The sequence below is a fragment of the Chenopodium quinoa genome, unplaced genomic scaffold, assembly GCF_001683475.1.
Source record: "Chenopodium quinoa cultivar QQ74 unplaced genomic scaffold, ASM168347v1, whole genome shotgun sequence".
NCBI classification, from domain to species: Eukaryota; Viridiplantae; Streptophyta; class Magnoliopsida; order Caryophyllales; family Amaranthaceae; genus Chenopodium; species Chenopodium quinoa.
The window spans coordinates 21644536-21669360 of NW_018742204.1; the positions used below are offsets into that span (position 1 = coordinate 21644536).

Below are 24825 nucleotides of genomic sequence, written 5' to 3' on the forward strand. Positions count from 1 at the left end.
AAGCATTAAACAAATGTTTGCAATACTTAATCATGCACATTCTTGCCACAAGGAATTTCCATCCTTTATAATGCTTGCACACACGCGAGGTTATCCATCTGCACTTCTATCTTAGATCCTGTTCACATGTGCTGAACTGAGCTGAACTGATTAGAGCTGAACTGGACTGAACTGAGCTGAAATGAATAGTATATGAAAGAAGAAAATTAGGAGCTAAACTGCACTGATTGAAGTCGAACTAATTAAACTGATTGGAGCTGAGCTGGGCTGAACTGAAAATAAGCTGAAGTGAACAGGCCCTTAATGATTTGCAGATTTTTGGCTAGTTCTTGTGTAAGGCTAGATGTTTATTAAATTGATAGTTGTTTGGTTGATTTTTAAATGTGACTCATGAAACATTTTATAAAAAAGAGAAATGATCAAGTTTTACGACCATATTGTTAGTGCTTAGCAAATATAAGAATTGTGGTAATCAAGGAGGACGGAAATTAGGGAGCTAATAATTAATAGATTCCAAACATGATAGATGAGGAAAAGATCATGTTGTTATCACATAAGAAAGACACAAGTTCTCCAAAAAAAGAAGGTGTACATTAATTTAGTGTAAGATAGGTTATAGTTTTCTTAAAAGTATTTAAAGTTACCATTTATACTACAAAAGTTATTATTTATTTAACAATAAATTTTATCTTAAAAATCCTTATAATGTATTAGATTTATCATATTAACCTTTAAATTATGTAATCATGAATCTATAAGAAGTTACACAATAATACACCTTCTCACAAATTTTACATATTAAAAGGTTCAATTAAAATTTATTTTTCTAACAATACATAACAATACGAACTTTAGCATAATAATGTACTAAATTTTATGTTGTAATTGAAAAAGTAATTAATAAAAATAGCTTATTACTTGGGTAATTTAAGTCATTGTACGTTTTAATTTATGTGGTTGATCTTATTTTGAGGCTATATTAACGATAATGCGTCTTTTCTTGTATTCTAAAAATATTAAGGGTAAAAAAAAGTTATAGGTTAATTAATAATTATTTTGTTACTAACCTCTTCTCTACATTAATATAAGTGCCAATCAATTGTAATGTTTTCCGGAAAACTTTGAATAATCACGTAAGTTTTAATTGGCGCTAGTTAGCTTTTGTCATCTTCTACCCCTTACAAAGTTACGATATTTATTAACAAAACCTTAATCCTTCTGATTTTTTTTTTAACTTCTCTTGCAATTGTTCATCTATAACATAATACACCACAAGACATGTAACAAGGTGTCAACAAAAAAACATCTTATACACAAGCATCGTATGATCAAATTTTGTTACTAGTTATGATTATTTTCATATACATATAACCATCTCAATTCATATCAAGTTTTTATTTAATTAGCTAAATTTCAATTACCTTTGAAGTTTGCTTACAATGTTTGGAAGGTCAGGAAGTTTACAACCACAACCACAACTTTGTAGTGATAACAGTTTCGAGCATCATCAATATGAACATCGTTCGAGCGCTATAGATTCTACAAACTCGTCACCATCGGAGAACACCGGTTGCACCTCGCCGTGTTCAAAATCCCCATGGTCAGCCCATATGGCATTGCCCGCCTCGATGCTCGAAGGCAGTTTATCAAATAATGGTGGTTATTACAATTGTCTAATGGGGTCATTAATACGAGAAGAAGGCCACATTTATTCTCTAGCAACATCAGGGGACTTATTATATACGGGGACCGATAGTAAGAACATTCGTGTTTGGAGAAATCAAAGAGAATACTCCGGGTTTAAATCAAACAGCGGTCTTGTTAAGTCGATTGTAATATCCGAAGATAAAATATTTACCGGACATCAAGATGGGAAAATTCGAGTTTGGAAAATGTGTGCTAAAAACCCGAGTGTACATAAGAGGGTCGGGACGTTACCCACATTTAAGTCATTCATGAAAAAGTCTATTAGACCGAAAAATTATATAGAGATTGGGAGGCATCGTAACACGTTGTGGATACGACATTACGATGCAATCTCATCGCTAAGTTTGAGCGAAGATCGTAACTACTTATACTCGGCGTCATGGGACAAAACCGTGAAAGTATGGCGTACATCAAATTTTAAGTGTTTAGAGTCAATACCCGCACATGATGATGCTGTTAATGCTGTTGTTGCCGGGTTTGATGGCCTTGTTTTTACGGGGTCAGCGGATGGTACGATTAAAGTTTGGCGTCGTGAGGTACAAGGGAAAGGTACTAAACATTTCTTTTCGCAATCGTTGTTAAAGCAAGAATGTGCCGTGACAGCCTTAGCAATTGACCCAACGGCCACAATCTTGTACTGCGGCTCGTCGAATGGGAAAGTTAATTTCTGGGAGAAACAGAATTTTGCTTATCCATGTGGTACTTTAAATGGGCATAAGCTTGCGGTGTTGTGCTTAACTACTGCGGGAAGCCTGGTGTTTAGTGGATCAGCGGATATGAATATTTGTGTGTGGAAAAGGGTTAATAATGAGGATAGTAATATTGATGATCATATTTGCTTGTCGATATTGACGGGGCATAATGGTCCTGTCAAGTGCTTAGCAGTCGTGCCGAGTGGGGAAACGTCGTCGTTTGATTCAAGGTATGTTTTGTATAGCGGAAGTTTGGATAAGTCGATTAAGATTTGGAGAGTATCTGAAGAGGTACCTGATTCAGTTGTTGCCTTTACTAGGAGTAATACCAGGCAACATGGTAGTCTATCATTTGCTTTTCGATGACGATGATAATTATGAGTTTTTGATAGAGTATATAACATATTTTTAGACTTCTAATTATCAGCTGATGGTTGAAAATGATCCACTGATATGGTATTGAAGCCAAAGTGACACGAAGGTTACGGGTTTAAATCTCATTCACCCCCACTTTCAAGTGAAATGTTAAACGCTAAACTGATGGTTGAGATGGTCCATTAACAATTTTTTGAACATGTCTACTCTAAGATGTATGTATATACTTTGATTTTAACCTCTTAATTTGATGGGATTTTTCTCTCCTTTTGTAATGGTCTTTGTACTAGATTAGCATTTGGTGTATGATAAGCAGGCTTAGTATCATAATGACAAAATTTTGCGAGAGTTTTATTTTCCTTAAATACTTGATACTTCGAGAATAATATTCATTTTGAATTTCGTTAGTGCCATTGCGATATTCAATGTTACATTATTTGTTTAGTTTTATAAAAGTAGTTTATCGCACATATAACTGCAAAAAGAAAATACACATTTGTTAGCTTTAGTACTGGTATACGCAAATAATTCTTCATAATTATTAGTGAATATTTTCACTTCAAATATCTATTAATGACTTCCATTTATTACCTTTCAATTGGCTGTTATATTTTCCTCATGCATGATGAGATAAACCTAGAATGGATACTAATCCTTATGCAACAAAATGTTTGTAGACATTGTATATTTTGGCAAGAAGATAAGCTACATTGTGGATATCTTGTAAGTTATATTAAAGAATACTTGTATGAAATAGATGGTTTATTGTCATTTCCTATATGTAAACATCTATCGTATTAATTATGAATTATCTTAGGTGCATTTAATGTTATCGACATAATATTCAATGATAAATCTGAAAAGTTGATTTCGGTAAAAATTGACTATTTTTATTAAGTTGTCTTTTTATTTTGATAGTATTGTTTTTGGTTTATAGTTAAAAAAACAATCATACAGCCTCTCTATTCAATGGAATTTGTTGGAGCTTGGTGGTTGCATCTTTTATCATCTCAGTTAGTTTTCTTTCCCTTTTGTCATGCTCATATTATTATACTTTTTTTTTTTAAAAAAAAACCTAAAACTATAAATTAAATAATAATAATAATAATAATAATAATAAACATGTCATAAGCTAATTCACTCTTGTTGTGGTCTAGCATAATTGACCTAGTCTCTAATTCCTGATTCATGTTATGAGATAAGTCAATAATGGATGCCCACTCCACTTGACTTGATTAGTCCATACATGCATTCGTACAAAATCATTTGATTACCTATGTACATATGTAGAAGCAAATTATTGTAAAACGAAGTACGAAGTATTAGTTTGCTTATGACTACATATATGCTTGCAATCGACGTGAAATTTCAATTCATCAGATGTCTTTACTACGACTTCGGATAATAACAAATCTCTCTCTTTCTCTCAATATTGCTTAACAACTTATCGAATTTCCGATTTTAAATTTGTAAGTTGATCCAATCTTATTTTGGACCAACGAACATCTTAGCTTATTCAAGTATATACCACAATTCTCCTACACAATGTACTTTGGTTACAACTTACAAGGGATCCATTGGTTCAAAAAACACAATTCCATGACAAAGGCCCAACAACAATACAAGAGACAAAAATTAATTAAAATTAGCACCACTTTCAATTCACATGCTAGACACGTCATCTTCTTCCCCATCATCTTCAACCCAGCAAACCTCCAAATTTTCAAAAACAGGACAACAAACAAAAAAGTGAAGATGAAAGATTCCATCTTTTAACTACGAAAGGAACCCAATTTTATTTTCTTTTTATAAAAATAATAAAAAGAAAAAGAGGGTGAAAAAAAGAAAAAAAAATAAAAAAATAAAAAATCCCATCTTCTCTTCATCCTAGTTTCCCCAATATTCCCTCTTTTTGCTGTCCAAAAACTAAAAAAAAATGCTGTCTTTTTCATCTTTTTTGGGTTTCCCACATTTTCCCAAACACATTTTCCCTCTTCTTCACCCCCACACAACCCTACACACCATCACCAACTCCACACTTCAGACACCCTCTTTGGGTTCTTCAATCTTTGTCTTTCTTTCTCTCTCCTCTTCTAGCAGGTACTCATTTTCTCTCTCATCTTTGTTTGTTTAATTTAATGTGATTTTTATGTTAAAGTTTTAATCTTTTTGCCCTTTTCTTTGTGATTTTTTTGAGATTTATTTTGTATGTTTTTGCCCACCCTTTAATTTTCAGGTTAAGCTGTTTGTTTTTATACAGTATAGTGGTGTTACTTTTTTTGAAGTAATTGTGACGAGGGTTTGTTTCCTGGGTGATTTAATTGTGGAATTGTGAGATGGGTATGGAAGAAAGTAGAAAATTAGGGTTTAGTAAATGTAAGCTGTAAATTGAGCTTAATTTTGGAAATTGAGGGTTTGTAGATTCAGGGAAAATGTTGCCAGATATGGGTTTTAGTCCTGTTGTAGAGGATGATAGTGTGGAGGAGTATGCATTTGCCATGGAGTATAATGGCCCTCCTTTGAGCTTTGATATTCCTCGGGCGGTTCCGATTAATGTTGAGAGTATACCTCTTGCTTCTGTTGTTACTCAAATCCCGTACCCGGAGAAGATTTCGTTACCTATCATAAATCCTGTCCTTGCTCCTGATGGTCTGAACAAGAACTTTTCTAGAGAGCTTAACAAAGTAGGGTCTGGTAATACGAATGTGTCTCCAACCTCGGTGATAGATTTTGAGAGGATTACGAGTGTGTGTGAGCACAATAGAGATGTCGAATTGGCCTCAGAAGTCACCCTTTTGCCAACTTCAGTTGACGTGTTTGAAAAAAGAGAGAAGAGTGGTCAGGAATGTATAGAAATGGGTGATGTATGTAGCTCAGGCACATTAGAGGATTTGAATTGTCGTGGTGAATCTGGGGATTGGTCAGGTTTGATAAATAGCTCAGCAGAGCTGGCTTCTTCTTCGATTAGCCATGAGCATTCACGTGATTTGGTAGGTAGAGGTGGAAGTTCATGCCCATCAGAATATTGTGAGAGCTTTGAGAAATTGCGAGAACTCTCAGCAGTTTCAGAGGCCTCCATGGCTTCTGGTCCTTCACAAGATAATTTAGATCCTGATGATTTGAATGGTCGCGAATGGAGCTCAACAAAGTCAGTCTTGAGCATGGAGTATTTGTCTTCCTCACTGTCCTCTTTTAGGACCGGAGAGTGCAAAAGCATGCCTCATAATGATGTTAAAAGGCCGCCCGCTGTGACATTTCGTGACTCTGATTCATATGATGATGTTGATGAGGAGTTGGTTTATCGTGAGGTTGAAAGACTCAGGCCAAAGAAGGAAGCTCTGCCTAGATCCAAGAAGGGGGTCTGCTATCGTTGTCTTAAAGGAAACCGTTTCACTGAAAAGGAGGCTTGTATTGTCTGCAACGCAAAGTATTGTAGCAATTGTGTTCTCAAGGCCATGGGGTCGATGCCTGAAGGAAGAAAATGTGTTGCATGCATTGGATATTCCATTGATGAGTCCAAACGAGAGAATTTGGGAAAGTGCTCCAAGATACTCAAGAGACTGTTGAATGATTTGGAGATTAGGCAAATACTGAAAGCCGAGAAGCTTTGTGACGTTAATCAGCTGCCACCAGAGTACATCTGCGTAAATGGAAAGCCTCTATGTCATGAGGAGCTGCTGTTGTTACAGACCTGTCTGAACCCGCCTAAGAACATCAAACCAGGAAACTATTGGTATGACAAAGTATCTGGACTTTGGGGAAAGGTGAATATTTTCTTTTGTTTTATGGAGTTATGGTTAAATTTTTTTCGACTTTCACATGTTTTGCTTATCTGTGAGCTCTACACTACGCAATTTGCAGGAAGGAGATAAACCTTCACAGATTATCAGTCCGCATCTGAATGTTGGGGATCCCATTAAACCTGATGCTAGTAACGGAAATGCCCACGTTTATATAAATGGTCGTGAGATTACGAAATCGGAGCTGCGGATGCTGCAGGTTAGTATTAAATAAATTTTAAGATCTACTCACATCCAGTTAACATAGATACATTTAGTAAGTGATTTTGTGGAATATTACAGTTGGCTGGAGTCCAGTGTGCTGGTAATCCACACTTTTGGGTAAATGACGATGGTTCATACCAAGAAGAGGGGCAAAAGAACACCAAAGGCTACATCTGGGGCAAGGTATGAGTACATCTTTTGAATGTTATCTGCTTTGTTTTTGCATTTTATCTTTTGTACTTCTATTAATGTTCTGCTCTATTTAGGCGGGAATGAAATTGGTTTGTGCTTTCCTGTCGCTGCCTGTACCCTCAAGATCTAAGAACCTTTGCACAGAAGAAGTGAGATATGATGTTGAAAGACCTATTCCTGATTATATGGAGGGATCACTCCAAAAGCTTCTTTTGGTAGGAAATAATGGTTCGGGGACAAGTACATTATTTAAGCAGGTAAGGTATTCTCTACCAATTATGCTTCTATCTTGCTTATAAATCTATGTATAAATGTTCAGTTTCTAGCTGAGGAGTTTTATGCTCGGTATGCACGTGTAATGTAATGTATTGCATAATCTTTAAATCCTGTGGGGCCTGGTTTAATTTCGTTAAATAAATGTTACAGATCTAAGTATCATTGATATGAAGTGCAGAAGTTCAGAAACACATGTAAATGCTGACTGTTTGGGCTGACACGTAACAAACATTAAAAAATTCAGTTCAGTTATGGATAAACTCAAAACCCCTCATATGGAAAGAAGTGAGCTTAGAGTTTAAATTTATGGAAATATGGTTTCCGTTACTGTCACTTCTCCAAAGTTGTCATCTAAGCTCTACTTTCATGTATTAGAATCTTTTCTCAGATGTTTCCCCTTCAGAAACTAAGTGAAACCTAATTATAGGGAAGGAGTATAACCACTGATTGAACTTCTGTATCCTCCTATAATTCTATGTCATTATGTTTTCTAGCTAAATGTGCATGAACTTTAATGCAACTGCATAATAATTGGACAGAAACGTTTCCTTAGAATCTGCGTAATCTAACAGAAAATTGGATCTCCTGTTCATGGTAATTATATTCAATGGTTTTGACTATTGACAATATCAATCATAATACTGCTGCTGCATGCATGGTTAGCAATCTCAACATTCTAGTTATTTGTCATCTTGATTTCATGAGTGATCTGATGATGCTAATCGATACTACTACACGTAGAAGAGCTTGAAACTGCAGTATTAATGAAAAAGTTTGATAAATTCCTGACTTTTATAATGCTTCGTACATTCATGTTGGGCTGTGTATTTTATAATACTTCATACATTCATGTCAAGCTGTGCATTTTATAATACTTCGTATATACATGTTGGGCTGTACAATAGAATGGACCGAGTTATTTGATCAGATGAGTGTTAAAAACTTATCTAACAAGGACCCTTCTTTCTGAATTTGTTAAAGAGAGGATAAATACTTTTACATTTTGATCTTTTATCTGTTTAATTTTCTTAGCACCATATTATGGTATTTTCTGTCAGATATTACTGTCCTGCTAAATTATGATTCTGCTTTAAGAGTATTTTTTTTTTTTTAATTCTTGCTAACTGTTTTTAGATACTTTTTTAGGCCAAAATTCTTTATAAAACTTCACCTTTTTCCGAAGATGAGAGAGAGAAAATCAAGTTGATGATCCAGGGCAATGTTTATGGTTACCTTGGGATGCTCCTGGAAGGCCGAGAACGCTTTGAAGAAGAAAGTTTGATGAGCCTGTCTGAGCAGTCTTCTGATTCAGTTTGCCAGCAAGGTATTGTTCTCTTTGCATGACTGTGTTGGACCACATAATCCTCCATCCTGTTTGTTTTCTGGTCTTGTAGAGGGAGGCTGAATCAGGGATCTGTGGGATCTAATGTCATTTAATTATCTTTGGCAAGTTATTTTTACACCCTTGGAATTACGTGCTGAACGTTAAATTCTGATTTTCAGAGAGGAGTACTAAAGGGAATGATGAGATGACTATCTATTCCATTTGCCCAAGGCTGAAAGAATTCTCTGATTGGCTTCTTAAAACGATGGCATCTGGCAACTTGGAAGCTATTTTTCCAGCTGCAACTCGTGAATATGCCCCATTGGTTGAGGAGTTGTGGAGCACTTCAGCCATTCAAGTCACATATAATCGAAGAAGTGAACTTGAAATGCTACCTAGTGTTGCTAGTTATTTTTTGGAGCGGGTAAGTTCATGTAGTGCCTTGACCTTATTCAGTGTGATTTAAACAAAGCATGCAAGGCTATATATATAATTGCCTCTTGCTTGAACCTGCATGTAGTGCCTTGACCTTATTCAGTGTGATTTAAACAAAGCATGCAAGGCTATATATATAATTGCCTCTTGCTTGAACCTGCTGTTGTGGATGAAATTAAATAGGCTATCACTGTCACCAACTTGCCTCCATGACTTTTGAACATTGCTGTAAGGCTTTTGAACAAAGCATGCAAGGCTATATATATAATTGCCTCTTGCTTGAACCTGCATGTAGTGCCTTGACCTTATTCAGTGTGATTTAAACAAAGCATGCAAGGCTATATATATAATTGCCTCTTGCTTGAACCTGCTGTTGTGGATGAAATTAAATAGGCTATCACTGTCACCAACTTGCCTCCATGACTTTTGAACATTGCTGTAAGACCATCAGCGAAATTAATGGTTGACTAGCCTCCTTGTTGATTATCCTTATCATTTTCTTTTCTTCTGAGGAGGTTGCTGGTAGAAAGAGTACTAAAGATGTGCAGTTGTACAAAAGCATATGATATGATTATATCAAAGAAAACTTTGTTTGGTTCTTTTGTGGAATTGTGGTCTTTTTGGTGTAGCTGCTGGTTACGTTTTATATTATCCAATTAATAGCTGTTAATTAGGTAAACACCAGAATATGAATTGCAGCCAATTGTCTATTTTCTGAGAGCTGGACTATTTATATTCTGCTGTTGGTAGCATTAGTCTTATCTTAAACAAGTCCTTGTTTCCCCAGCTGATCTTGGGCCTCTTGGCCACGAGGGAAATGGGGTTCTTGGTTTGTTGAAAAGCAAACAGAATATGAAAATGGTATGAGAATTACGGTTGAATCTTGTGATGATGTGTAACTTTGAATGAGGGCTAAAAAGTTCAGTGTTAATTGCTGGTTTTGTTGCTGTGTTGGATTAGCTGTTGCAATAAATTAGCTGAGTAAAATAAGGCAAGAAAATCTTGGGACAATAAGTGCTGTTAAAGCCTATCATTACCTCAAGAAGTGCAATAAACTAATTGAATAAAGAAAAGCAAGAAAATCTTAGGACATTAGCAATTGTTAAGTGCTGTTGCTTTATTTAGCCTATCATCGTTAAGCATGTACACGTTAGCTGTAAGAGGTTTTGCCATGCTTCTACAGTTTACAAAGCTGGCCACTTTTTTCTCCCAGTAATTATGATGAATATGTTTTAGTCAGTTTGTATATTTTGTTAGTTTTCTTAGACTTACTAATGTGACTGTGTCTCTTTATCTAGGTTGTTGATATTCTGCAACCAGATTATGAGCCATCAGATTTGGATATCCTTTATGCTGAAGGAGTGACCTCATCAAATGGCCTAGCCTGTGTGGAGTTCTCATTTCCGCAATCAGCTGATGATGACATTGACTCTACTGATCAACATGGTTCTTTGCCTAGGTAGGTCTCCCTTATATGTTCTTCAATGTTTGAGGTAGCGGTTACTAGTAATTAATGAACTGTAGCTAGTTTTGTGTTGGGCCAGTTGGCGGTTGCTAAGCTCATCTTCCAGTTGAATTTTCTTATTAAAGAGCTTTAAGATTATGTTGTGTTGGGCTATTTTGCTGTATAAATCTTTTCTCCACCACTTCACAACAATGTTAGTTGGCTCCAAAAAGGACGGGGTCAGCTGCACAAACCAAGATGTCTTAATCAGTTAATATTAATAAAGAGTGGCTGCCAGTCTACTATGTTTGTCAACTGAATAATTTTATCGTATCTATCTGGTTTTTCTATTATCTCCTTTGTTTAACAGATTTGTAACTGAATTCTTTTGTGCCATCTTTGTGTGTTTTAGCAGTGTTTGATGTTGCTCTTAATTTGGATTGTGAAAATAGGTACCAGCTGATCAGAGTACATGCAAAAGGCTTTGCAGAAAACTGCAAATGGTTAGATATGTTGGAAGATGCGAGACTCGTGATATTTTGTGTAGCACTGACAGACTACGACCAGTTCTCATATGATAGTGAGGGGACTCCAGTGAACAATATGTTGCTGAGCAAAAAACTCTTTGAAAGCATTGTTACTCATCCAACCTTTGAGCAGATGGACTTCCATTTGATTCTGAACAAATTTGATCTTTTTGATGAAAAGATTGAACAAAATCCACTTTCTGAATGCGAGTGGTTTGAGGATTTCCAACCTGTGGTAAGCCAAAACAGCAAGAACTTCAGCAGCAGCAGGAGCAGGAGTATCAATCATAATCCTTCGCTTGGGCAGTTGGGTTTTCACTATATTGCCGTAAAGTTCAAGAAGCTTTACTTTGAACTAACTGGACGGAAGTTATTTGTGTCATCAGTGAAGGGCCTGGAGCCTGACAGTGTTGATGCTGCCTTAAATTATGCAAGAGAGATTGTGAAGTGGGAGGATGAAAGAATTAATTTTAGCTTGAGCGAGTATGCGATTTACAGTACAGAGGCCAGCTTTTCATCTCACTAAATCTTAGTTGAAAAAGAATTTCTTGTAAAGAATTTTATATTCTTATTCCCATTTGATAGTGATCAGCTGATGTAAATATGCGGCGTGCAAATTACATAGAAGAATTGAATAGGTTGTATGAACTGACAATGTCCATATATTTTTACTACTAATTTCTGTAAAATGTAACTTATTTGGTTCCTGAAAAACAACAGTCCATTTGTTGAAATCTTTTCAACAGTTACTGTGTCAATTGATAGGCATTATTCGATTTTTGGATAAGTTAAACCTACTTTGACAATGATCTACAGGTAAAATAATTGTTGAAACCTTTTCAACAATGTCTCAATGATCTACAAGTTTTTTACTTTGTCAGTAATCTACAGCAAACTTCAGGCAAAACATAAGATAATTAGATGTGAACAGAATTAACGAAGGGTTTGTGTTGTAGAATACCCAAAGTAAACAGATTGTTAATTTTAATCACAAGTCATATATGCGCACTACTTTAGTATAGGTCTATAGGAGTATCACATTTTTGCAGTGCTAATAAAACAAAAGGAAAATATATCAGCAGGGCAAAATGGCAAATGAGCAACCCATAGAATATCTTTATTTACATGTATTGATGTTATATGATGTCTGAACATGTGACATTCAGTTACAAAGTAAATGATATCTGAGCATGTGACATTCAGTTACAAACAGGTGATTTGTGCTCACCTACTTTTACAAATTTGTACTACTACGGAGTATTTATCAAAATTTGGTGGCAAAGCCAATTCAAAACAACTACTTCGTACATTGTGAGCTACGTAAGCCAAGAAAAAAAAAACAATTAAAACTCATATTTATCATCAAAAACGTATCGAGCTTGCTCATGTGTGCCTAGCAAAATATTCTTGGTAGCCCAACTCAAATCTAACATTTGTTTATGGAGTGTGTTAAGATTTGACTGCCCAAAACTCTTACTTTCTTGAGACAACTCCAACCACTTCATGATATGTGAATTTGAGATATGGAAATCTTCTATGACGTTCTTCCACTTGCTGGTGCATGAAAGAAGTGTCTGACGAATGTAGCATGCCTGCAAGATATAAGAACCATTACTAGTGTTCTGGTGAATCTGATCAAGTTCCACGACCTGCGGCTGAGGCTATCCCAAAAGCTAAGCATACAGGCTGAGCGTGAGCCGGGTTGTGTCGCCCCATTTACCACCATAAGCAATTTTCATTATTTATAGATTGACCAAGCCAACTCAAAGGCTGCCATACTGTTCTTTGCAAGGTGGGGTCAACACACAACCCATCGGGAAGGTTTGGAGAGGGGGGGGGGGCTTGTTCTGTGCTGTGCCAGCCTACCAGGCCCTTGCATGGCCCACAGATCGCAGCCACCTTTAGAACAGGACAGGATGGGGTGGGGGAAAAGGAAAAGAGCTAAGAAAATTCTACCTGCAACAAACCCATAATGATATCCTCTGTTCTTGCACCTTCTCTAAGAGAAAGAAGGATTCCTTGCTAAAATGCGTCACAGAAATTAAAAAAGAAAAAAAAAAAAAGGTTAAGACAGGTCATAATATAAAGGATACAACAACAACAAAGCCTCAGTCCCAAAATGATTTGGGGTCATAATATACAGGATGATGCCATAAAAAGAACAAAGGAATTTTTTTTTTTGTCAAATGCACTCACTTTTCCAGATCTTAGTCCATAGCAGGTTTCTAAGCAGATGAAATAGAAATCCTCGTTGCTCAGAGAGTTCATTGTCAGCATGGTCAGTCCAGGTATCAGTCTCTTGGGATCCAAGCAACCAATTCTAATTGGCCAATCTCCTTTCTTTCTTCCTGTTTCAACCTCATTAGCTTTAGATAATTAAAGCTACATTTTGTGTCTTTTGGCTACACTTTAACCAATGATGCTAATAAGAATGAAACTCACCAGCCTCTAGAAGGTTAATTCCTTCCAGCTTGCTTACTTCAGCTGGTGATGGGACATATCCACACTGAATCCATTTGTCGAGAATCAGCTCAAGCCTATCCTGAAAATGAATCTCAAGTTAGATACTTTCTTTATATCCTATGAAAGATGAGCAAAGTCCTTTATCTGATAACACAACAGTCTTGCATAGGGTGGAATGGTGGATGCTACCATTGTCCTAAGGAAAAATTGCACGGTACAGCATAGATTCTCTAGATTCACATTATCACTTATCTCTACCATTCCTCCTCAACTCTCTGGCCCCTCAAGTAAAATTCAAGGCAAGTGACATAAGCACTTACCTATACTATCTCACATTCCCCCGTACCCCAATATAACGAAAAATGAGTGATGTAATGATGCCTAGTACTTAAATAAAGATCTACCAATTATGAGCCTAACTTGCATACAAGAAAATGAATTAACTTTTGAGGGAGGTGGTAGAAAGAGCCATAGGCCAACCTTGGTTAAAGTCTGCAGATGCACATGCTTCAGCGATTGGTAAATTCCACACAGGTCAATTGCTGAGAATATGGGGTATACCACAAACGGCAAACCTGCTTGCAATCTGAAGTAGCATTACTTAAATTGGTTAGTGCTGTACATTATAGATAATATAAAAAAGAAGAGGACCAGAAGATAATGAGCTTTATACTCGATGGACAAAGTTAATGCAAATTGAAAAAGGAATCTAGTGACTACTGACAAAATTAATCAATATAAAACATGAAAATCACAAGTCCTAAAACATGCAGAACAGAGGAGATAGAAAATCTCATCTTTTGTGAGGGATTTGCAGATGGAAATTTGGTATTCACATGTTTTCAGAGGAATCTAAGTGATGTTTTGAGAGAAATCTAAGTGATGGATAAAGACATAGATACAGATCAAATTTAAATTTAGTCATCCGGAGACATAGTGTGGAAGGAGAGAAGGGCTAACACCTTAAACAACTTCTTTTTTGAACTTCACTAGATTAGAGAACATTTTGAACTTGGCCAACTTTATATTGAAACTTCAAGTACAAAATTCTACAAAGAACAGAATACGACAGCATTATGATGGAGGGTCAAACCTTTCATTATTCTTGAGCATAACATTTAAAAATGCAGCCAATAGAAGACCCAAGTTATCAAAGCACACTGTTTGAATCTGAAACCCATAAAAAAAAATCAGCATATATATTAGGAAGTGTATAGAATAAAAGGCATCATCTCACATCACAACCAACCTGGGCTTTAGCAGAAACCTCACCCAAGTTATCAGCTAATGCGAAACTCCGATGTACGGCTGTCTGGCAATGCATTGAACAAAGTTATATTTTGACATGAAGAACTAGAATAACAATGATATGTCTAGGAAAAAAAGCCAGCACTGAGGTACTTATTATTGCTGAAGCAGACTCCTAAGAAGAGAGATGCGAATGAAATTGCTAAAAGAGAATCTGAAGTGGAGTGAGACTTACAGTCTCAAGAGCATATAGAATACAAAGTGTAAAGAAAGCAATTTTTAATTCACTCAGTTAGATGAGCTTTTATAGGCAGAACCATAATATAACCTTGAGACAACACCTAATCAGTAATCACATTGAACGCCATAAAATCATTTACCTACGGCACAAAACTTTCAAAGCACATCAGACAATGCTATCCCAGTTTTTAAGTTGAAAGTCTCAAGGGAACTTTTAGAGTTAAATTTGTACATCCCCTGTATTATGATCTTAAATCAAAAGGTATTCTTTGAAGCCATAAATAAAAATTGTTCAAAAAGCTAATACAGACCAATAAGTGAAGAAACATACTAAATGAAAAATAAACCTTCTAATTGCAGGACTAAGTATACAAAACCTAAATTTTTATAGCAAGTTTATCAAGCTCATAAGTCATAAGTAGTTCTGATTCCAGCAGCAATAATAATCCAACAAAATACAGAATTAAAGCATATGTTGAGGGCAGAACCTTACACCAGTTGCCAGGTAGCATGCCAAGCTTATCTGTTTAGCAATGTTGGCCACGGAAGCAAGCAGCAAGAAGCAATTTGGAAAAGCAGGGGTCATCAACTCAACTCCAATGCTTAAGCTGAACATAACTGAAGTCGCGAACCTTACTCTCTTCAACAATTCAGAAAAGATCAATATAAGTGATCTGCATACGAAAGTGAAAGAGAATACTCTTCATTCACTTAACTGTTTTCAACTATAGATTTCAAAGCACAATACAAAGCACCCACAAACTTCAGTACCATAATACTAATTCCTCATTCATCCTTTCCCCCTTACAAAAGATAAATAAATCCACAGTATAATATTTAATTTATACAACCATAAGCTTCTGATGATTGCAGATGAAATGCAAACAGACATAGTGCTCAAGGCCTCAAACAACAAGTAGAAGAACATTAACAAACTCAGCATACCTTCAAATTCGTATCGAAAGCTGAACCTACACAAGCTGTATAAATGCACCTACTCAATCTACCTAGTCCATCCTTCAACACCCAGTTCATAGCCGCAGCGGACGGAAGAGACTGAGCATACCCTACTCCAATTGCTCGAAACATCGCCTAAATTCATCAAATTACAAGCAGCTCAGCAAAATACAACTAATAAATTCAATTCAATGATAAATTCTATATAAACAAAACCATCCCAATTCACTTGATTATAGAATTACACCCAAAAAATGCGAATTAAAATAACACCAAAATCCCAAAAATAAACATACCTGTGTTGCAAGAACTTGAAGGGAAGAACTAAAAACACGATGCAAAAACTTCCATTTGACATACTCAATATAATTCTCAGTAACTTGCTTTGGTATGAAAAAATCCCTCAAAATCTTCACAAAATTTCTTATACCCACTTCAAAACTTTGAACAAAAGTTAGTGGGTCCCCATCATCAACACAAACAAGCTCCAAAAAACCCTCATCCCAAAAATACTTATAATTTCTCCCATTTTTTCTAATTATAACAGGGAGGTCAATTTTTGACAAAAATTGATGCTTTTTGATAAAGGGTTGTTGAGAATCAGAATTTGGGATGGTGGTTTTGATGGTGGAGGAGAGAGAAAATGTTTTGAAAGGGGTGGTGGGATTGGAATTGAGGGATTGGGGATAGAAATTTCTGGGAAGAGAAGGGTTCCATGAAAATTGAAAAGATTGTAAATTTGAAGGAATTTTTGTGGATAGCATATGAATTGAAGATTGGTTTTAATGGGATTTTGTGGGTGAATGATTCTGTGATTGTTCAGGAGGAAAAATCTGTTCTTTCTTCTTGGTTGCAGAGGTTTAGGGTTTAAGCGTTGTGTGCCTGAGTCAAGAATTTCAGATAACAAGTTAACGGGAGTGATATCTATAAATTGCTACTTACATTTTACCAATATTTTGGATATATTGTTTATATTAACACGGATCCGGGCAACTCGAACAAGGAGGGGGAGATTTGGTCCACAAACAAGGCTTTGAAGCTTCCATACTAAAACCAATTGGCAATAGTAGGAGGTACTCCTCAACGTTATAAAGGGAAACCATCTCACTATATTTTTTAAAACTTTGGTGATTAAAGATTTTAGTGATTGATGCATTTGATAGCCGTGAACATGTGAAATGAGATGTGTATATTGTATAACTAAGCTGTGCATGAAAGAGGTGTGAAATTGAGCATAGCACTTAGTAGAATAGTAGATGGTGCATGTAGAGGGTGTGGAGTTGAAGATGAGCAGGGAGTGGTCAGTATGGATATCATAGAATGGGTGTCATAATTCACCCTCAAATGTAGAAGGTGTAACAAACAAGAATAAAATAGCTGTTTTGCTGTACACATATTTCTGTTAGGAGTATTGATGGCTTGATGTTGTGGCTAAGTTGGTTATAAATTTATACTTCTTCCATTTTTTTAGTTGCATCACTTAATATAATTACGGAATTTTAGACAATTTTTGGAGTAGAGAAATAAAAATTGAAAAAATAAAAAAAAACCCATGTGATAGGAGGGAGATAAAGAGAAAGTGATGTATTTAAATAAGTTGTAACTCCGTAAATGAGATAAAGATAAAGAGAGCAACCCCCATTTCTCCCCCATTTCTCCTTGATAGAAGAGAGATGTCAATCTAGTGGCTAATAGTTGTAAATAAGTTAAAAATACTATGTAAAAAGGGAAAAGTTCAAATTTTTTCTGGCAAAAACAAGTTCATGTTCTTCTTCAATGAAAGTATGAAATCATCTCCTCTTCCTCTTCAATGAAACCCATCAGCCATCACATCCACCACGGCAGCACCACAATGATTCAATGAAATCATTTTCTCTTCCTCTTCTTAGAGAAGGTACGTACGTACTATAATGGAGAACATGATTCTAAGAAAAACCCTAACAAAAGAGATAAAAACAAAGGGAATTGTTAATCCTTAAGGTTGTGTGTTCTCTCCCCTTTATTGATTTCACCATTGATGCTTGCGCTTTCATAAATCCATGGAGAAATTACTGTACCATTGACAACTTTGATTATTTTACATGAAGTTTAAGGCTTTATCAATCCTGTTTCTGTAGCAAGTGTGTAGGAACTAGGAAGGCATCACTTATCACTTAAATTGTTGAAACTCGGACTGTGCATGTTTTCGTGTAACATTGTGGCAAATCAAAGGTATGCACATTTCTATTTGGCGCTTGTGTATATGACTGAATGCCATAAGTAGCCAAGTACAGTTTATTGCATGAACAAATTTGAAGCATGTTCATATTTGCTAGTTAATATTTTAGCAAGGTTTTAGACAGTAGAAGTACTAATGAAGTAATGACCATCAGGCCATCAGCTACATCATTAGTAACTTTTCTCTGAGGCTAACTAGAGTTTATTCAGCTAACGCGGAGTACATGAACTCTTGCAGGTGTAACCGTGTAACCTAACTTGATCTTAGTAGGGTAAGTGATACATGAATTGTACTTTCGTTACTCGTGACTTCTCTTTGTTGGTAGTTTCATTTCATCTGTTGTACTTACTGACTTCCTAACTATTTTAGGTGTTTGTTACAGAAATGACAGATGTTTGTGCACAATGCAAGACATGGAGAAAAAAGCAATACTGGAATGAATTTCCTGATAACAAACACCATTTTTTCAAGATTATGCTAGGAGACTTTGAGAACTATCTGGTAAAGTAAACTAATCCTCTCTACATGAAAATGAAAAATGTAATGTTCATTTATGTAGCATACGTTTTCTAACTCCAATGTTCCCACAGAGAATTCCGAGGAAATTCAAAGACGAGTACAGGGAGAAATTATCACAAAGGGTGACCCTTAGAGGCCCGAGTGGAGACTCTTGGACAGCAGCGCTTGCACAAAGAGGAGAGGACATTGAGCTGAGAAATGGGTGGCGAGATTTTGTCAAGGACCACAGCCTAGAAGAAGGGGATTTTCTAGTCTTCCAGCATGTTGAAAGTTCATTGTTTAATGTGCTGATATTTGATAAAACTGGGTGTGAGAGAGAGGACTCTCACTTTGTTATACAAGGTAGGGACATACGCGCTGAGAATTGTTGCTACATGCGCGACAATAAGAGTCAACAAACAGATAGACCTTCAACAAGATTTGAGGAGGACGAGGTGGTGGATGACAAGGATGATGATGATGAAGAGGAGGACGAGGATGAAGAAATCCAACAAGAAACTATAGGTAATAAATTGAGAAAAGTTAAGGAAAAGAAAAGACAGTATGAATTAAAATGGTTATTAAGCTCCCGTTTTTTCCCTTCTTTTTCTCACTTTCTTCTGCAATACAAGCCATAAACTGCAGCTAATTTTTACTTTTACCTCGTTCAAGGAAAAGGAACCAAATCACGGACTGGGAAAGGAAAGTGCTATGAATCGAACAGAAGACCGTTAACAAAAAAGGATAAGGAGAGAGCTTTTCGTTTGGCTTCCAAGCATTCAACGACACGACCTTCTTGCAAGATCAGGATGAAGCAGAGCCATGTTCACCATTTATTTATACTGGCATGTATTTATACCCAAATTCTGGATTTCTACATAACTTAATTATTAACAACAGCTAATAATTAGACATTTTATGATGCAGACAATCCCAAGGGAGTTTGCAGATAACTGCCTTCCTATGGAGTCTCAAGAAATTAAGCTGAGGGTCGGTTCCAAGATCTGGCGAGTTAGCCTTAACCGCAGGAATGTTCAATGCACACTGAATAAAGGGTGGGCACATTTTGTGCTTGACAATAACTTGGAAACAGAAGACTATTGTGTTCTAGAGCTGGCAGATACAGGGACAAGCCAACAGCCACTTACCCTGGATGTTCACATATATCGAGCTGTGGAAAAAATAGTTCCTTTGAAAGTAATTTTGCCTTGACCATTATTGTTATCTGCAAAAAGATGTAATAGTCAAAAGGTTTCTTAGCCTTTTCAGCAACTAATTGTATTCTCTTAAGGTTAATAATTAAGCCACTCATGGAGATTTCTAGCAATGCAATTTGAACTGTCAAAAATTTGTAATCAGAATTCCTTGCATGTATAATCATAAGTATAAATGTACAAGCAACCACTCTTTTTAATCCGTTAGAATTGATAAATCATACCTGGAAAGATGCTTCTGATGCAGTCAATGGGGCTGAAAGATACATTCATTGAATATTAGGAAAGTGAATACCGAAGACTAGATATGCCATTGCATGATTCAGAAGACTGCCATCCCTCTACTGAATTATGATACTTCGAAGATTGGGCCATGCAACTTCTCAATGTGGATGGTGTGTATCATTCACTGCTGGACAAGCGAGATAAAAAAGATCCTCCAAATTTGTGGAGCATATAGGAAAAATACAGGAGATCACATTTATAACATACTCATCAGGACATCAGCATTGACAAAAGTACCGCGGTAGCCTGTATGACCTTATAGGCAGATTTTCAGAAATGCTGACAAGTAAATAAAATAAATTTGACGGGGATCATAGATGTCATGAGTAAGATGAATGATAAAAACAATAGTAAGAGGTTACTGAATAGCACAGTAGTAAAATAATGGGAGAGCAAACTGATACAGAAGTCTTCATCAACTAATCAGGTAATTTGTCTGGGTAAAGTCAAAGGCAAGATCTGAATAAACAACAAATTGGAAAGATATACAATCATTATGACAGAAGTATCAACATCTTGAAGTGTGCAGTCTTAGGCTCTTAGCTAGGCTGACTTATACCTCAATATCGTTGTTGGGCTTTGTTACTTCTTGTTCTATTTTGTTAACAACTTTATAGAATCGGCGTCTTGATGTAGGCAGCCTTGATAATGTCAAGCAAAGTCCTTGCAATCTGAAACAATTTGCGAGTGAAAGTATACATATAAGAAACAGCATGGGCATTGGGCAGCACAGAAGAAAAACATCTGTAATAGAGTGAGAATAGCTAGAAATATTTCCCCTTTACACCTACCTTCTACTTATACCCTCCAGTTGAGCCTTCTTGATCTCATCAGAGGGAGGGATTCCTCCATTCTGCCAGGCCTCAATTTTCTCAATATCACCGGCATATAGACAGTGTTTGTAGAAATATAATTCTTCTGCTTCTGTCAAATTCATATGCCTAACTTGCTCTTTCATGACACACATAGGTTCATAAAGCCAATCAAAAATCCTTCCCTCCGGTCTGTTCACTCCCGTTATTTCAACATTATCGCCTATTCAAGAAGAAAAGCAACACAAAAGAAATGTAGTCAGAATTATGGGGATGCACAGAATCAATAAAGAGGAACCACAATAACAGAAAAATGGAAAGCATAGAAGTCAAGCAAGTTTCTCTTACGGATGATAAAGCCAGCAGAACCACTCTTGATGGATCTGAGGAAGCACTCAAGGAAGACATATGCTGGTATACCAATGTTCACAATCTTATTTTTAGAGTGCTTCCAACTTTCCAAATCCTGCAGTCCAATGGCTCTAGCTCGAAAAAGTTCCACTCCTATGTCTTCATAAGCTTTAAAAAGGTTGTCCCATATCTAAAAAGCATCATAATGCAATGCATAACAATTAATTAACCTATGGAGATAAAGACAGTTTAATAGTTTGCGTACGAGTCAGAAAACTGAAACGGACATGCCATAATTATTAGTTTATTACTTCGTATTAGATCTACTGATCAAGTGCTCTAGATATTTACAAAGTTCTTACCACTTTCGCCTGAAGTGGGTTTGCTTCATCAGAAAGTTGTGTAATCAAAGGTTCTTCTGCATCAGGCTGTTTACGGAGTTCCTTCAATGGCATCGGATCTGAACCAGGGTCGGCAATATCACGATATCTAGGTCTGGCTGCCCAAGTACAGAGATGCTTTCATATGGTTGCCAACATGAGTTTATCAAGTACGGAACAATGCTGGCCAACAAAAGAATAATAAACTGTGCACATGCATTGTATGCAAGTAAAGATTCAAATCGTTCAATACTTCAACTGTTCCATAAATTATATGCTCAAAAGCCACGTTTTATGCATCAAGAATTCAAGATTATGTTGAGGTTTTGTTTCTACTTTTCATTATTTTCTCTACATTGTATTTTAAACGAGGGGAATGACATACATGAGAAAAACCAATGAAATTCAAAGCAACAATATACGAAGTATATACCTAGGATAGCAGGAACCTTCTCGTAGGTATAATAAATCGTTTGTGTACTCATCGTATATGGATGGAGACGCAATTACATATAATATTCCTCTTTTTGTTAAATTCTCCTACAATTTACAGAAGAGAAAATAATGTGGGAGTCAGAGATGTTATAGTTTCAGAATGAGCTAAAATGCAAGCAAGTAAAAAAACAGTTAAAAAAAACAAATACAAGAAATTGAAAAATATTCCTCCGTATTACATAATTACTAAGTTCATATAAAGTACCTCATATGCAACAACTGCAGCATAACATCCAAAACCTAAACTCGAAAGGATACCAAGCAGCATGGCAAAGAATGCCACGACAGGCCACAAGAGAATCCAAAGGCCAGCAAAAGGAACACAAACTGTTTCCAGGAATGGCCCTTCCCTTCCTATGAGATCTTGTATCAAGCGTTGCCAGCCTTTGAATAAAAGTATTGGAGTTTTATAGATAGTTATTAACGTAATGATTGGGATATCAACAACAATCCCAAATATGGCTGATAGGAGACATCCTGGTAACACAGCAACCCTGCATGGTAATATCAGAGTCATGATGAAGACGAAATTAAATCCTGGAAATCAGAACATCAATATAAGAATAAAATGAACATCATCACAACATTCATATAGCACCAAGTCATGAGATCATATATGAACAGATACAAATACAAGGTGATGCACTAACATACGCAATGGCCTCTCTCTTTTATAAATATACTACGTAGTAGATGAGATGACTTGGTCCATACTAAAACAACAGAAAAGAGTTGGAAGACTATCATCTATGTGCTTCAGTAAAGTTTCTATAAGGGATAAATATCTATCAAAAGAAAACTCATTATGCCAATTGCGGAATAAGGATCCAAAATTAAAGAAAAAGGTAGAAACAAACTATCAACTTTTGTTTTGAAAGACAAATGCACTACGGATCAAGATATATGTAACCTTTTGCCCTACTCATCAAGACAAGTAGATGCAACTACTAATGACTCAAACAAAAAGCAATATAAATAATGTAGCCGAATACAAATCATAAATGGATCATACTTAAGTTCAATAGGTTCCTCTCCTCTAGCGTCAAGCAGCTCATCCATGACAGAAAAGTAAGAATGGAATGAAAAATCAGCAAAATCCCGAACAATGGTGCAAGCACCCCAAATATTGTTCCATGTTCCATCCTACACAATTGCAATCCAAATTAACAGCCATTGATCAAAGACTTGATTATATAAGCAAACAGACAATGGACAAATTCCAAAACGTTACCGTGAAGACCCTAACCAACTTCATAGCAAGAGATTCCCCTTCTTTGCTGATGGCCTTAAATGTTTCCATTACCGGCCACACATAGCCATACCCGATTCCCATGATCGCACTCCCTGTTACTCCCACCACTGTCCAGATAGCTATTGGTATAGGAACCAACAATATCAATAGGCATTTCATAAATGGTCCAAATTTCCTTGTTCTGTAACACCCCAAAAAAAATATAAAAATACACATTATTTAATATTTAGACAACATAGTATTAAGTCTAAAACAAGTTAATCTACTCCGTTCCAAAATATTTACAACAATTATCTTTAATTTTCATGGTCCCTGCACTAAATTGACCAATATTATCTTAAATTATGGATTATAAAAAATTATGAAAATTCCTTATTCCATGCTCCAAAATATCCTGAATTTCCTTGCTCTGTCCCAATTGATCAATTAATTTAATAAAAATCCCAAATCATTTCTAAAAATAGCTACAACTACTATCATTAAAATTACTACTCCGTAAGAAGGAAGAAGATGTATAATTAAGTAATTAATCAAATTTAAAACCAGTGTATAATCATACTAAAATATTAACAACTTTCAATTAAAATCATTAATCTTAAAAAAAAAAAAGTAAGAAAAGATGTGTGATTAATTACTTGATCAAGCAGTAGATACTCCAGAAAAGATGAAGAGGCCATAGACCAATGACAAACCCAGTATCACCAAATGCAATTATAAGAAATACAAAAGGACTAATTATAGCACCTGCAACAATAATTCAGAACAAGGGTATTTTAGGAACATGAAAGTTTTCTCACTCCCAAAAAAAAGAAAGAGGAAAGGTATTACCTTTGGCAAATCCAAGCAAGAAAAGGAAGATGAAAACAGGGATAAAGAGGATGAAATAAGCGATCATAAACCATAAATTTTTGGGGATTTGCATTTTTTTTTTTCTTTATAAGTTTAATGGAAGATTTTAACTGTAATTAACTGCAAATTGATCGATGATGGTCTGAGATTTTGGGTCAAACAGGATAGTGTACTAAAATGGTAGTTGCACATTTTTGGGAAGATGACAGTTCCGCGTGCAGCATGAGGTGAAATTTCTTATTCATTCATTTACTCGAGGTGCAAAAAGTCTTTTTTTTCTTTTGTTTTACTTGTTTTTTTTTTTTTTTAAAAAAAAAAAAAAAAAAAGAGCTCACTCCTTCAAACCTTGACTCTAATTAGAGGCGTAAAAAACTGAACTGACCTGAATAAATCCAACCTAATCCGATATATATTTCGACTTATATGGACATATTAATTTAGCATGATTCAAAATTAGACCCAATCTGACTAGACTTATTCAATGGACATGGTGACCCATATTTACATTTTTTTGTTTTTTGAATAGTGGTGACCCATATTTACATTCTAACTTTTGTTTATCCGAAAATTATCTAAGGTGACACGAA

At 35.8% G+C, this 24825-nt stretch overlaps 5 protein-coding genes across 7 annotated transcripts; 3 read left to right on the forward strand and 2 right to left on the reverse strand.

The window, feature by feature from the left end:
* Positions 1-1604: 1604 nt before the first annotated feature.
* Positions 1605-2840, forward strand: LOC110697824 (protein JINGUBANG-like). Its single transcript, XM_021875255.1, has one exon. The coding sequence runs from the start codon at positions 1611-1613 to the stop codon at positions 2763-2765; it is 1155 nt and encodes a 384-aa protein (XP_021730947.1). The 5' UTR covers positions 1605-1610; the 3' UTR covers positions 2766-2840.
* A 1665-nt stretch (positions 2841-4505) lies between these two features.
* On the forward strand, positions 4506-11721 carry LOC110723363 (extra-large guanine nucleotide-binding protein 1-like). Its single transcript, XM_021902715.1, has 9 exons — positions 4506-4874; positions 5011-6538; positions 6636-6773; positions 6857-6961; positions 7045-7227; positions 8393-8570; positions 8750-8994; positions 10304-10464; positions 10902-11721. The coding sequence occupies exons 2-9, from the start codon at positions 5207-5209 to the stop codon at positions 11500-11502; spliced, it is 2943 nt and encodes a 980-aa protein (XP_021758407.1). The 5' UTR covers positions 4506-4874; positions 5011-5206; the 3' UTR covers positions 11503-11721.
* A 351-nt stretch (positions 11722-12072) lies between these two features.
* LOC110723376 (protein root UVB sensitive 4-like) lies at positions 12073-16827 on the reverse strand. Of its 3 annotated transcripts, none has more exons than XM_021902730.1 (10): positions 16181-16827; positions 15873-16019; positions 15421-15567; positions 14689-14751; positions 14533-14609; positions 13920-14025; positions 13419-13518; positions 13173-13324; positions 12933-12998; positions 12073-12568 (listed from the first exon to the last, which is right to left on the reverse strand). In XM_021902730.1, the coding sequence occupies exons 1-10, from the start codon at positions 16646-16648 to the stop codon at positions 12320-12322; spliced, it is 1575 nt and encodes a 524-aa protein (XP_021758422.1). In that variant the 5' UTR covers positions 16649-16827; the 3' UTR covers positions 12073-12319. The 3 variants fall into 3 exon arrangements, with proteins under 3 accessions (XP_021758422.1, XP_021758414.1, XP_021758431.1); XM_021902722.1 differs by having other exon boundaries at positions 13173-13342; XM_021902739.1 differs by lacking the exon at positions 12933-12998 and having other exon boundaries at positions 13173-13342.
* Positions 16828-18428: 1601 nt separating this feature from the next.
* LOC110723402 (B3 domain-containing protein Os03g0622100-like) lies at positions 18429-20360 on the forward strand. The gene is made up of 3 exons (XM_021902760.1): positions 18429-18603; positions 18693-19125; positions 19273-20360. The coding sequence occupies exons 1-3, from the start codon at positions 18487-18489 to the stop codon at positions 19485-19487; spliced, it is 765 nt and encodes a 254-aa protein (XP_021758452.1). The 5' UTR covers positions 18429-18486; the 3' UTR covers positions 19488-20360.
* A 97-nt stretch (positions 20361-20457) lies between these two features.
* Positions 20458-24507, reverse strand: LOC110723396 (uncharacterized membrane protein At3g27390-like). The gene is made up of 10 exons (XM_021902748.1): positions 24218-24507; positions 24025-24133; positions 23369-23570; positions 23150-23280; positions 22343-22631; positions 22076-22182; positions 21625-21757; positions 21260-21452; positions 20891-21134; positions 20458-20770 (listed from the first exon to the last, which is right to left on the reverse strand). Exons 1-10 carry the CDS (start codon positions 24309-24311, stop codon positions 20653-20655), a joined length of 1620 nt encoding a protein of 539 aa, XP_021758440.1. The 5' UTR covers positions 24312-24507; the 3' UTR covers positions 20458-20652.
* Positions 24508-24825: the final 318 nt, after the last annotated feature.

What these genes read in the sequence shown, in the direction of transcription:
- LOC110697824 (XM_021875255.1), top strand. Translation starts at nt 1,611, where the DNA reads ATGGCATTGCCCGCCTCGATGCTCGAAGGCAGTTTATCAAATAATGGT.
- LOC110723363 (XM_021902715.1), top strand. Translation starts at nt 5,207, where the DNA reads ATGTTGCCAGATATGGGTTTTAGTCCTGTTGTAGAGGATGATAGTGTG. An exon ending in AAGGCTACATCTGGGGCAAG is followed by an intron (nt 6,962 to 7,044) that starts GTATGAGTACAT and finishes TGCTCTATTTAG; the next exon opens with GCGGGAATGAAATTGGTTTG. An exon ending in TGATTCAGTTTGCCAGCAAG is followed by an intron (nt 8,571 to 8,749) that starts GTATTGTTCTCT and finishes TCTGATTTTCAG; the next exon opens with AGAGGAGTACTAAAGGGAAT.
- LOC110723376 (XM_021902722.1), bottom strand. Translation starts at nt 16,648, where the DNA reads ATGCTATCCACAAAAATTCCTTCAAATTTACAATCTTTTCAATTTTCA. An exon ending in CATGCTACCTGGCAACTGGT is followed by an intron (nt 14,752 to 15,420) that starts GTAAGGTTCTGC and finishes ATGCATTGCCAG; the next exon opens with ACAGCCGTACATCGGAGTTT. An exon ending in AGGTTTCTGCTAAAGCCCAG is followed by an intron (nt 14,610 to 14,688) that starts GTTGGTTGTGAT and finishes TATGGGTTTCAG; the next exon opens with ATTCAAACAGTGTGCTTTGA.
- LOC110723402 (XM_021902760.1), top strand. Translation starts at nt 18,487, where the DNA reads ATGACAGATGTTTGTGCACAATGCAAGACATGGAGAAAAAAGCAATAC. An exon ending in GAGACTTTGAGAACTATCTG is followed by an intron (nt 18,604 to 18,692) that starts GTAAAGTAAACT and finishes ATGTTCCCACAG; the next exon opens with AGAATTCCGAGGAAATTCAA. An exon ending in AATCCAACAAGAAACTATAG is followed by an intron (nt 19,126 to 19,272) that starts GTAATAAATTGA and finishes ACCTCGTTCAAG; the next exon opens with GAAAAGGAACCAAATCACGG.
- LOC110723396 (XM_021902748.1), bottom strand. Translation starts at nt 24,311, where the DNA reads ATGCAAATCCCCAAAAATTTATGGTTTATGATCGCTTATTTCATCCTC. An exon ending in AGTTGGTTAGGGTCTTCACG is followed by an intron (nt 23,281 to 23,368) that starts GTAACGTTTTGG and finishes GCAATTGTGTAG; the next exon opens with GATGGAACATGGAACAATAT. An exon ending in GAGGAACCTATTGAACTTAA is followed by an intron (nt 22,632 to 23,149) that starts GTATGATCCATT and finishes ATTACCATGCAG; the next exon opens with GGTTGCTGTGTTACCAGGAT.